General features: G+C 42.6%; 1 protein-coding gene across 1 annotated transcript in view; it reads right to left on the bottom strand.

Moving 5' to 3' along the window:
• Positions 1-13,879, bottom strand: part of SIPA1L1 (signal induced proliferation associated 1 like 1) — a 637,152-nt gene that overhangs the window by 286,364 nt on the left and 336,909 nt on the right. Inside the window, 1 exon segment of the mRNA XM_030215408.1 lies at positions 7,903-8,077. Coding sequence (XP_030071268.1) covers positions 7,903-8,077 — 175 coding nt within the window.

The following is a 13,879-nucleotide window of genomic DNA, read 5'->3' as shown; positions in this document are numbered from 1 at the left end:
AATTCAATGCCTATACACCTCCTTAGGAACAAATTTAACACTTTTTTTTTTTTAACTACTAACTGAGGGCCAGATGCACTAAACTTAATGAGCCAGCAATGTGGTTTTAAACTGGTTCTAGCCAGTTTAGCGTGCAAGTAGTAAACCGGGACATGCGCAAAAGGGTTTTCCGAGCCATTTTCCTGTCATGGTAGCAGCTAACGAAAACGGAATCCAAATGAGCTAATTACTATTATAATGTGAATGCGATGCACTATCGTTTCCGACCCCATGTACCGTGAAAAACCTCTCGTTGGGGCTGCTGTGAGTGGGACCCATGCAGAGGAGGACGCCCATCACAAAAATCGGAAGAAAAAAAAAACATCAAGTGCTCGTCAGAGAGGTCCTTTCAAGTGCTAAGACTTGGACGCCCTTCACTCAAAAAAAGAAAGGATGTCCCAACGAACACGGACGTTTTTTTTCCTTCAGATTTTATGATGGGCGTCATAATGAGCTAACAGCGAGCAGCTCATTTGCATGCGATTTCCTTCATGCATGCCAGTTTTTTACCAATTCGCTAAGGGATCAGTAAGGGAAGGGCTCTTTCCGTGGAGTAAATGCATCTGGCTGTGAATCCTCTGAAAAGATTCTTGCCAGTGCTGCTGCTTGAAGTATTTCAGAATACAAAGGGAGACAAGACTTTAGGAACAATACAGGAAATTACTGGGGAGAACCTTGTACTTTTATCCAAACGTTGACACTTCCAGAACACTGCTATCTTAAATGCCAATATTTAACCTAATTAGTATTTGCTCTGCAGAATTCAAGTTTGTTGCCGTTCACCATTTTCCAAAGATAAATGCTGTGCAGTGCTCTATCTAAAATAAAATGCTTTTTCTCAACCATTTTCTCCTGTTTTCAACACAAACTCCTAATAAATCTGAGAAAACTTGATTAAAATAAATTGGCCTTTCATGTATTCACATTTCTAACTATGCATGCTCAATATAACAAATCATTCTAAAGGCTTCTTGAGTTAGATAGTAGTTATTACAGTTCAGAGTTCAAATTTGAGTAATATGAATATGAAAACTAGATATAATCTCTCAACTGACTTTCTTACAACATGAGAATCACAAACAGTAATTGTTAGCTCATAAAGGTATTGATAGATTTGGATACCTGGGTCAAAACAGACTCCATCTAAGAAGGCAGGGAAAGCATGCGCCCAGGTGTAAAAGGCAAAGCTAGCTGGACAGAAATGTGTAGTTTGTGAGATGTGTGCACACAATTTTATAGCTGCGAGATGCTAAGAAATAATTCATACAGAAGATAACACTGCATGAATCTGTGTGTAACACAGTGACGTAGTAGATGACGGCAGATGATGTACGGTTCCATTCAGTCTGCCCAACAAGACGGACTCATTACATCTGGTATGATGTGACATATCATATGTATATCTAATCTTGAATTATCCTTGCCATTTTAGGGCATAGACTGTAGAAGTCTGCCCAGCACTAGCTTGTTCTAAAATTTCTGAAGTTGTTGTCAAAGCCCCTGAAAAGTTACAGTCCAGCCCATCCAAATCTATTCAGCCTTGATCAGGGTACAAACCATAGAAGTCTGCCCAGCATAGATCTCCGATAAGCTTTTTTGGATCTGTTTCTTCTAAACAGGATTCCTTTGTGTTTGCCCCATACATTTTTGAATTCCATTACTGTTTGCAACTCTACCACCTCCCGCAGGAGAGCATTCCAGGTATCTACCACCCTCTCAGTGGAAAAAAATACTTCCTGATATTATTCCTGAGTTGGCCCCCCCTTTCAACCTCAATTCATGTCCTCTAGTTCTACCACCCTCACTTCTCTGGAAAATGTTTGCGGATTAATACCTTTCAAATATTTGAACGTCTATCATATCACCCGTGTTTCTCCTTTCCTCCAAGGTATAAGTGTTTAGATCTGCAAGTCTCTCCATGTACAACTTGCAACGTAAACCCATACCATTTTTGTCGCTTTTTCTCTGAACCGCTACAAGTCTTTTTGCATCCTTAGCAAGAAAAGGTCTCCAAAACTGAACACAATACTGCAACTGGGGTCTCACCAACGACTTGTACAGAGGTATAAACAGCTCCTTTCTTCTGCTGGTTATACCCCTCTCTATGCAGCCTATCATCCTTCTGGCCATAGCAACCGCCTTGTCGCATTGTTTCTTCGCCTTCAGATCCTCAGACATCATCACTCCAAGGTCTCTTTCCTGAATCGCGCTTACTAATCTCTCCCCTCCTATCTGGTATCTCTCTTTTGGGTATCTGCACCCCAAATGCATCATTCTGCACTTCTTCACATTAAATTCTTGGCATTACATTTAACTCTAATCAAATTAAGGGTCCAAACTTTCATCTGTTATCACACACACCTATCAAATTCTCCTGTTGATATAGGTTCATATTATTACTAATATAAAAATTAAATTTTTATTTAAAATATTATAGTTGCGCAGTGTGTGATGTGCTATTTCACCGTATGCCTCAGTGCCAGTTTATAACACTTCCAGCTCACACTTGTATAATATTTTAAATAAAAAAACTTTTATATTGGTAATAATATGAACTGGTACCAACAGGAGGATTAAATTTTAACTGCCAGACTCATGAACATTTTTTCCAACGTTTGTAGATCCTTCTCATGGTTTCTACTTCCTCCAGGGTATTCACTCTATTGGCTATCTTTGTGTCATCTGCAAAAAGGCAAACTTTTCCTTCTAACCCTTCAGCAATGTCTCTCATATATATTAACAGAATCAGCCCCAGCAGCGACCCCTGAGGCACTCCACTACTCACCTTCCTTTCCTCCAAGCCGATTCCATTTATCACCACCCTCTGTTGCCTGTCAACCAGTTTTCCAATTCAGGTCACCACTTTTGGGTCCCAAGTTCAGTCCTCTCAGCTTATTCACGAGTCTTCTGTGAGGGACCGTATCAAAGGCTTTGTTGAAATCCAAGTAGATTACATCTAGTGCATGTCCTTCATCTAGTTCTTTGGTCACCAAGTCAAATAAGTCAATCAGATTCATTAGAAGGCTTTTTTCGTTGGTAAAGCCATGTTGCATCGGCTCCTGTAACCCATTTGCTTCTTATTCTTTCTTTCAGCAGCGACTCCATTATTTTTCCTACCACCAATGTGAGGCTTACCAGCCTGTAGTATCCCATTTCTTACCTGTCTCTGGCTTTTGTGAAGAGGGACCACATCAGCTTGTCTCCAATCCCGTGGAACCTCTCCCCATCCTCTATTCTATAAATCCTTAGAGTTCCCGCCAAGACTTCTCTGAGCTCCCTTAGTATCCTGGGATGTATTCCATCCAGTCCCATAGCTTTGTCCACTTTCAGACTTTTAAGCTGTTTATTTATTAGGATTTATTTACCGCCTTTTTGAAGGAATTCACTCAAGACAGTGTACAGCAAGAATAAGTCAAGTAACAGACAATTACAGCAGTAAAAATATTCAAATACAAAATATGGCATAGCATGCTTATAAACACTTTCATCTTTGAATGGCGCAATATCCACTCCATTCCCAGATAGTCCCTCAGCAACTGACTGTAGTCCTTCTCCAGGATTTTCTTCTGTAAGCACTGAAGTATTTGTTTAGCACGTTTGCTTTATCCTCATCATTCTCCACATAGCTATCCTTAGTATCTTTCAGTCTTGCAATTCTATTCCTATTTTTTCTCCTTTCCCCAATATATCTAAAAAAGATCTGGTCACCTCTCTTTATATCTTTAGTCATTTTTTTTGTTCCACCTGCACTTTCACTAGCCATATTTTTCTCTTTGTTTCTTTGAGTTTAATCCTGTAATTTTTTTCCCGTGATCCTCGTGTTGCGTATGTTCTACATTTCTGAATGAAGCCTCTTTTGCCCTTATTTTTTAAGCCACTTGTTTGAGAACCATATTGGCTTCCTGTTTCTCTTGTTTTTGTTACTTTCCTTGTGTAAAGATTGGCTGCCACATTCATAGCAGTTTTCAGCTTGGACCACTGTGCTTCCACTTCTTCAATCCTACCCATGCCATCAGCTCCTTCCTTCATGTATTCCCCCATTTTACCAAAATCAGTATGTCTGAAAAACCAGTACTTTGAGTTTTCTGCATCCAACTCTGCTTTGCTCTTAAATCAAAGCATATTGTGTGACGATCACTATTACCTAGGTGGACACCCACATGGAAATTCTTCCTCCATTTGTGAGCAATACTTCTTGTAGGACAATGGCCACAACATATTAAAATGAATGGTAATGAGGCTATTAGCTATTAGCCTCAATGTCAGAGAAGTGTACCGAAGACTTAGGGATGCAGAATGATAGAACCTAAACAACAGGTGTGAAGAGATGTAGAAGGGTTAGTTCATTCTTCTGCAGTAGAGTCTGAAGATTTAATGCCAGTTTCTTATTTTTGCTGTAAGCATAACTGTACCCGCAACTTTTAAGACACAATGGGAGGCAACAGTTCTGTGAACAAGGCTGAGTAGAAAATATTGTCTCTGCAGTGCACTGGAATGCTGTTCTATACATAAATTTTGAAGTGCCGATATTCATGTGCAAGAAATTTTCCAGCAGATGTGATGACACACTTTGTTTTGCTCAGACATGTGCATAGCACTAGCTGCCCTTGGTGTACAAACTTTTGCGCATGTGACCGGTAGCTTACCCTGACCACTGAGCAAGTTCTGTATGCTTCAAATTTGCATATAAGTGGCTTACTGGATCAGCAGGCAAAACTTTCTTGTATGTTCACATTAAAAGTTGTGAGCTCAGCCATTCACACATGGCTCTAACATGCAACTTCCTGCGTCAGCCTAAGAAAGTATTCCTTCAAGGAAGGTAGAAGTAATGCATATGTTGCTGATGGAGCACAAAAAACATATTTCAGGCCAGACTGGAGTAGTACAACCACAGCACACTGCTTGTTAATATCTTAGAAAAACTTTACAGCATAAATCACTCTGTGGCAGGAATTGTCACTTCTCAAAACAGCCTGAATGTTGTGGTTTTACTGCTTCAATTAGGCCTCTGAAGTTTAGGATCCCTAAAGCAGCATTTGTGCCGAAACATGGCTAAGTTCATTTGTACAATAAGTTTCTTTAGTGAACTTAGTTGTCTTTCTTCCATCCCTCTCACAACTTCTGCTTTTGTGTTTTGCTCATGGTACACCTGGTTATATAAGTTTCTTCCTGTTTGTTTCTTCCAAAGAGCTGTTATACAATGTTGCTGTGAAATATAAAAACCTAGGAATATGCAGGTTACCCATAATTTTTTGTACGTTTGTTTTTTTTTTTTACTTCAGGGACAATGTCAACAGCAGCACGCCTGTTGCTCAAATTGGACCTCACTGTGGACGACATCGGGGAAATAAACAAAATTTAGGGGAGTATCCTGTTTTAGGTTAAAAACATGGACTATATCATTTAAAACACATGCACATCCCTGCTAAACACTTGACATAAGAATGTTAATTCTACCTTATTAATACTGCCCTCTCACTTCAGCTTGAGTAACACAAGTTATGCTGTAAAATGTGGGTTTCTTTTTACAAAGTGTGTCTATTAAACAAGGTTGATGTGATGCAATAATTTGGTGAACCAATATCCCAAACATTTTGGAGGTAACAGTAGAACCCTTGGGCCCTATATTAAAAAAAAAAAAAAAAGCTGAGCTCCTAAATGTGTCCTGTTTTCAGCCAAATTAGAAGCCTAAGTTTTCAGCTGAAAATTCATTTTAATTTATGAGCTTAAAGTTATGCTTATAAATTCAGGCCTGCCATTAATTTCCCAAGATCAATGAGCTTAGTGCTGAAAATCAGTGATAAGTTCATATTGTTTTTTCCCCCACCTTAAACCGTCCACTTTTTATGCTTCTAACATTAGGAATTTAGCAAAATGTTGATTATAAATTTAAGCACACAGCCCTAGTAAATTTTCAAGAGGCCAATTTAGGAGCATAAACTCTCAGTTAGAACCATAAAGCTTTGAATATTGGGCCTTTTAGGTGTTGTCTGCAAGTTTAACAAGTAGATCTACACGTGTGAAATGACATGCATGTATGTAGTGATTTTAGAGAATGTGCTACTTATACATACATATAGCAACATGCAGAGCTCTGTGCACAAGGAAATAAAGGCATAGAACAGGCATGTTTTTGCACAGTCCTTCAAAATATGCATGTACGCCACATTTTATAACAGTAATACATGTATAACCCCCAGTATTTCTACCAGCCCAAAAAGACACACACTCATGATTAATTTGTCTTTGGACACAGGGCTTGGGGGCATAAATGATGATTGTTGAATCACAAATCCACCTCCCTGAGGGAAAAAAATAAACAAAAAAACGACTCTGAGGAAAGATATACTCATATCACCCCTCTCCTCAGGTCACTCACTGGCTTCCAATCAGATACCGCATACAGTTCAAGCTTCTCCTTCTTACCTACAAATGCACTCAGTCTGCAGCCTCTCATTACCTCTCTACCCTCATTTCCCCTTAAGTTCCCACCCGTAACCTCCGCTCACAGGACAAATCCCTCCTCTCAGTACCCTTCTCCACCACCGCCAACTCCAGGCTCCGCTCATTGTGCCTCGCCTCACCCTATGCTTGGAATAAACTTCCTAAGCCTTACACCAAGCCCCCCTCCCTACCCATCTTCAAATCTTTGCTCAAAGCCCACTTCTTCAATGTTGCTTTGGCACCTAACCTTTATACCTTTCAGGAAATCTAGACTGCCCCAATTTGACTGACTGTACACTTGTCCTTTAGATTGTAAGCTCCTTGAGGGACTGTCCTTCTATGTTAAATAGTACAGCGCTGCATAACCCTAGTAGCGCTTTAGAAATGTCAAGTAGTAGTAGTAGATATCTTCTTCACAGATGCTGTGCATATATATTAACAAATTCACCACATACATCTAAGTTGTACTTCATACACATATATGTTCCCCATGTAAAGCTGCTCTTTTGTACGTCTATAAAATGGCCTGTCTGTTCATCATCATATATCTCTGTATAGATTTGGTGGCAGTGTGCCCTTTTTAAAATACTGACCTAATTTCTAACAGGTGGAATTCAGATAACCATTTTCCAACCTACACAATCTATACAAATTATCCTTTTTCTGTTCTAAAGGATTATCATTAAATCCATTACCAACACAGTGCACTGATGACTTAGCAGGCTCTTCCAAAATCAGTTAAATGGATGAGTTAAGTACATAAGTATTGCCATACTGGCACAGACCAAACGTCATCAAGCCAGCATCCTGTTTCCAACAGTGGCCAAACAGGTCACAAATATCTGGCAAGATCCTATAAAAACTAAATACATTTTATGCTGCTTATCCCAGAAATAAGCAGTGGATTTTCCCCAAGTCATTTTAATAATGGCCTATGGACTTTCTTCAGGAAGCCATTCAAACCTTTTTAAACCCTGTTAAGCTAACTGCCTTGACCACATTCTCTGGCAACGAATTCCAGAGTTAATTACATGTTGAGTGAAGAAAAATTTTTTCCAATTCATTTTAATTTACTACTTTGTAGCATTATCGCATGTCCCTAGTCCTAGTATTTTTGGAAAGAGTAAACAAATGATTCACGTCTACCCGTTCCACTTCACTCATTATTTTATAGACCTCTATCATATCTCCCCCCTCAGCCGTCTTTTCTCCAAGTTGAAGAGCCCTAGCCACTTCAGCCTTTCTTCACAGGGAAGTCGTCCCATCCCCTTTATCATTTGAAACCTTTTTTAATCAGTAAAATCTATGAAAAAGTATGGAGATAAATCTTTTTTAAAAAACCCCAAAATCTTTTAGCACCTTTTAGCTACAACATATAGGACCATAGTCAACTACACTGAAAGGCAACAAACACCTTACTTTTAGTGTCCAGTTGTGCCCGGTACTTTTCAAATCCCTTGAGTCTAACTCGATCTCCCAAGAGCTGAAGAAACTCTTCAAAGGCTGGTCCTGCAGATTCATTGTTGTACATCTCCTCCTCTGTGCTCTGTCCTGCTTTGCAGTACATAATCCCTACTTTCAGCTGATAGCTGAGCTGTAAAAAGAAGAAAACATTTTTATAACCTATCATTCTGTGAAATAGCTTTTGATAATTAGTGCTGCATCCACCTTATCTACCACATCTGACTGAGCTTTAAAACATTTCATCGCTATTTAAAGCCTTGAATTACAATACTAAATTGAACTTAAAATTTTAACACTGCAGTTTAACCATCTTGGTGGGTCAGTGGTAGCGCCCTTTCCAGTTTCAGGACAAAGTTTGTAAGCACTTTGTCCTGAAACTGGAAAGGGCAGTCACCTGGACTTTTGATGGAATTCAGTGCCAGGCTCTAACCCAAACCTTGCTACAGAAAGCTAAGACATTGGGAATCTGTGTCTTCCATGGAAGCAGAGCCTACTCAGCACACCACTGCTCAAAATCTGCACACAAGCCAATGACATGGAAGACTTCCAGGACTTAAGCAAGGTGGAAATCACCATGTACCAAAAGCCATAGCTCACTATATACCACCTTTCAAGGGCCAGGTAATACGGCAGAAGGGATCTGGACCCTCCATTTCCAGTGATCCCTGATGCAGAAGCCCACGGCCTCTGGGTAGAGAAAGCGGTATGGCTACCAGTAAGTGCACTACAACTGCATACTACAGCTGGTGGGGTCAATCCAGAGCCACCAGAAGGACAAGATGAGGACCAGGCTCTATGCTATGCAAGCCTTATATCCCGCAAAATCCCTAAAATACAGGTTTAGAGCTGGTTACATTAGTGACAAACAAAAAAGAAGAAAAAAACATGCATACCACTATTCATAATACACAGCACATTCTAATCATAAAAAATTATCAAAAAAACATGCTTTCAATCTCTTCCAAAAAATATTATATGATAACTTGGTGAACATACAAAGGTAATACATTCCAAAACTGAACCACAGAATAATAATATGATGCCTCATGGACCCCCTTATATCAAATACACTTAACAGATGCAAAACATAAAATCAAACACTCATAACTATGAGTTCAGGACTGACTACCTAGCAAGCAGATCAATAAAGGAAAATGATCAGAAACATCTTCACAAAATAGCTTAAATACCAAAAGCATAATTTAATTTTAATACGTAATTCTACTGGCAGCCAAAGTAGCTCCAACAACAAAGAGTTGGCCTATCAGAGACCACGGAGGGAAAACATACATGAGCTCATAGGCCAGCAATGGTTGAATCAGGGCATCTATTCCCTTTGAAGTTAGTTGCCTCCCTCGAGTGGGTGAAGAATTTCTCCGCCTTGGCATTGGAAAATGTAGCCATCAAGTCGAACGCTGGCAGCCCCAAATGGTCCTGAATGAGTTGGCAAGCCTCCAGCCCCAGTTCCCAATCCCTGGAACCAACGGAGTGCCCAAGAAAATCCGTCTGGACATTGTTACTGCTGACAAGGCTTGTAGGTGTCTTTCTGCCCAGCAGCAGAGACTCACAGCTTCTGACACTGCCTGGCTCTGGGTGCTGCTTTGTTTATGTAAGCCACCACTGTGGCATTGTCTGTCATCGCCTGGACTGAGTTTCGCCAACGCAAGAGAAAGAACGCCATCAAGATCAGGCATACCGCTGGCATCTCCAGATGACTGATAGACCATAACTCCAGTGAGTACCAAGTCCCCTGGGTCATCTGGCGCAAGCAATGTGCTCTCCAGCTGAGGAGACTCACATCGGTGGTAACCACTCCCTAATGTGGGGCTTCCAATGAGACACATTCCCTCCCCCTCTCTCCCAAAAAAGGAGATGACCCAAATAGTTCTACCACTCCAGACATGTTCGTGCCCTGGGAGAGACACAAAAAGCACTCAAAATCCTGTGAAACTGGAGTCCACCTGGACAATAGGGCCAACTGTAGAGGCCACATGTCCGCTCTCAACCAAGGAACCACCAACAAGATCGCATTCAAACAGCCCAAGAGCTGCAGGTAGTCCCAAACCTTGGGAGTCAGTAGCTCACAGAATCTGCGTTCCTGTGCCTATAGCTTTGCTTTCAATCCTCCAGGAGGAAAAGTATCCCCTGAGCTGTGTCATATTGAACTCCCAAGTACTCCAGAACCTGGGTTGGGAGCAGCTGACTCTCCAGATAATTCACTACCCAGTCCAGACCCTCCATGAGAACAATGACATGAACAGTAGCCCCCTGAACTCTGCCTCTGAGTTGGCCCAGATCAACTAATCGTCTAAATAGGGATACATCTGGATACCCTGATGCCTCAAATGGGCCACCACAATCACCATCACCTTGGAAAAGGTGCAAGGGGCCATGGCCAACTCAAAAGGCATGGCCCAAAACTGGAAATTGTGCTCTAGTACACAAAAGCAGAGAGACCGCTTGTGGTGTTCCACAATGGAATGTACAGATAGGCCTCCATGAGATCCAGAGGCACCAAAAACTTGCCTGGATGAACTGAGGTGATCACAGACCGGAGGTTTCCGTTCAAAAATTCCGTGTGTGAAGGCAAGCATTCACTCCCCTTTAGATCCAAGATGGGCTGGAAGGAGCCACCCTTCTTTGGAACCATGAAATAAATAGACTAGTCTCCCGGATGGCGAGCAGGTCTAAAGCAGCCTGCTCCCCTGGAGCAGCCCATAGTAGCCGAGTACCTCTGAGGACCTTTTTGCCTTAGCTCAAAAAGACAGAGGCTGCCCCTCCCTCATGTCCTTCACCAACCTCTGCAGGTCCTCCCCAAAAAGTAAGCTTCCCCTAAAGGGTAGTTGACTGAGGAACTTATTGGAGGCTACATCCTTAACCCAATGACAGATCCACAACCAGTACCACACCACCACCAAGGCAGCCACCGATTGGGAGTAGAGATGGGCCAATTCATAAAGAACATTCACTAGGAAGACTACACCAAACTCCAGACAAGAAACTTCCAGAGACTTCGGCAGCTGCTACAGCAAATGCAGCATAGCCATGGTCACACAGCTGCAACAGAGACACAAAAGGTGCTCAAACTCCTGTGAAACTGGAGCCCACCTGGACAACAGTGCCAACTGTGAGGCCACATGTCCGCTCTCACTCAAGGTACCACCTCCAAGATCGCAATCATACAGACCAAGAGCTGCAGGTAGTCCCAAACCTTGAGAGTTGATAGCTCACATAATCTGTGATCCCATGCCTATAGCTTTGCTGTTCGATCCTCCGGGAGGAAAAGAATCCACTGAGCTGTGTCGAATTGAACTCCCAATTACTCCAAAACCTGGGTTGGGAGCAGCTCACTCTCCAAAAGAAAAAGAGATGAAGCTGTTGCTCCACTTGCTTCTCATGAAGCACAAGGAGATCTGAACCCCCTTGCACGGAGACAGCTATCTTCTTCCTTGGGTTACAAACAGTACCTCTCCACAAGCTTGAGGGCGAACGCATACAAACGCTCCAGGGCCCAGGTCCTCTTGAGAGCCCCATCAAGTGATTCCCTTTCCACCAGCAACATGCGTGTGAGGGCCTTGTTGAAAGGAAAGTGCTTTGGGGGCCACACAAGGCCCTCCAACAGGGGATCTCCTTCTTAGGGATCTGCAACGGGAGCCTTGAGAATCCCCAGAGCTTCCATAACCTCATCAATGAAATGAAAAAGGTCCCCTCGACAGAACAGCTGAAGCATATGTGAACGCTCCTCTTTCTTCACCTTTGGGAAAGAAACCTTCTCAAAATCAAGTCTGAAGGAGAGTTTATATCCAAGAGACCCTCCTGTTACACAGGGGTCATCGTGGAGCCACAGTCAGAAGCCCTGTGGTTCAGGGGTCCCCAGAATAGGCCCCAGATGGTAACATCCAGGCCACTAGGAGTCCCCCACTGGCCAAGGGGCCAGCCTCTGCCTGTAGGGCTTGCTTAACTATTTGGGCTAAGCTTTGGAGTAAAAAAAAGTTCAGGACCCCCTTGCAGGCAGACCTGGGGTGGGTGGAAGAGACATACCCCTCACTTCTCCAAACCCTGATGGGGACAACAAGCTCTCCTGCTGTGATACAGCAGCATGAGAAGGAAATGGCCGTTGTTCTCGCTGATGACCTCAGAACTGGGGGTCCTCAGTGTACAGACAGCAGCATTCAGCTACAGCAGATCCCCAAAGTCAGAAATGGCCCATCACAGGAGGTGCAAACTGAATTGGCTGCTGTAATAAGCTGCCAGCTTTTGCAGACTGCATAGCATCTGCCAGCAGGCAGTTTCAGCCACATGGCCTGCCTTCCTTCCTTATCTGATCAGTCGAGTACGGTTCTCGGTCATTCTATGGATCAGTGCTCACTTTTGCCTTACGATCTCTCACAGCTTCTTGCAGTTCTACTATATTCATTCCAGTACAAATGGCAGATGCATATAAACCTGCTTCCTTGTATATGCTGACTTTAGACTGGGACTCCAGTGTCTCTGCAGTTCTCCTGCTCTCAGCAAATGTGCTGTCTTGCCTTTTTTTTTTCTTTTAAATAAGGTAAACGAGCCTAACAAGAGGAATAAAGATAAACCAAGCAGAATCCAAAATGGAATTTTTTTTCTTGCCTGGGAGTTGCAGGAGATCGCCCAAACAGGGTGAACAGGCTACAAAAGGCATGGGGATAAGGACACACTACTACTACTTATCACACGCCCCTCTTGTAAGGCTGAGCTACAAGCCTCGCTCAGTGGACACTAAAAAGCAAGACTGAGGGCAGCAGCGTACCTCTTCGACACTCAACCAGGCCTGGACACAGGTCTAGTAATCTGGGAGCGGCCGTTAGGCTCAACCTCAGCCAGCAGAGAGCTAGGCCAGGGACCAGGAGCACCAGCCTGAACAACCTATCATCTGATAGAGTTAGAGAAAAATACTGTAGATTTCCACTGAGCACCACCAGGTTATGCCAGTGGGTTAACTGGAAAAGCCTAGCTTTTTCTCTACCTCTATCTGCTGGTAGGAGGGGATAACACCCACATGTTCAAAATGAAAACTCTCTTATTTACATCTTTTATTCTTGATTAATTGATGTCATATAGGTGGTATATAAAGCTTTATAATTAAAGAAGCTGTGGTGCCTGACACCCAGCTAAAGGCAGTTGCTCCATTAACTACCCTAAGTAAAATGACTTAGGCACTCATGAAGACTCAACAACCGCAGCCTAGTAAAGGCTGGTTCTGACTGTACTGGAATTCCAAAGCAGAAGAAGCAAACTGCTGAGTTAAACCCCATTCCCTATAGCGTGAGTTAACCGGACAGAAACTGCCGCCGACTGATTAACTCACATCTCAGAAGATAACCAGTCATTTTCAGTGGCATTTAACTGGTTATAGCTGCTGAAAATGCCCGGTTAGCGCTGAAAATAACACCGGTGATGTTGGGGGCACTCTGGGTACATGACCGGTTAAGCCCTGATATATGGAACTTAACCAGCCAGGCTTAGTGGCCAAATAAGGCCAAATAAAAAGAAGGTCTATCTGTTCCTGCTAAGCCATAGCCAGTTAAGTCTGAATATCGACTTAACCAGTCATGCGTTAGCCAGTGTTTAAAAACCTGGAAATTCAATGCCAGTCGCCAAAAAAGGCACAGAACTGAACATTCGGGTTGAATACTGGCAGCGGGCAGTCAAAGTGAGGACCGCAGCCAGCTGAATATCGAACGGAGGTGTTGCCAATTCTCTGCTTAACACCACCAATTTTATTTATGGGTAAAGAGCCATCACTTTGACCATGTTATTTTCCTTATCCTCAATTCCAGTTCTATTAACTTCTACAGCAATTGTGACAGAGGCACTACTACTAGAAAACTGTAACTGACTCCATGAGCTTCAAACCAAAGTTCTATCATAACACACCCTGTTCCACCTTCTCCTCCTGCAG

Source organism: Microcaecilia unicolor, chromosome 9 (genome assembly GCF_901765095.1).
Source record: "Microcaecilia unicolor chromosome 9, aMicUni1.1, whole genome shotgun sequence".
Classification (NCBI taxonomy): Eukaryota; Metazoa; Chordata; class Amphibia; order Gymnophiona; family Siphonopidae; genus Microcaecilia; species Microcaecilia unicolor.
Note: the sequence above shows the minus strand (reverse complement) of the source record. Positions and strands in the feature narration are given on the sequence as shown.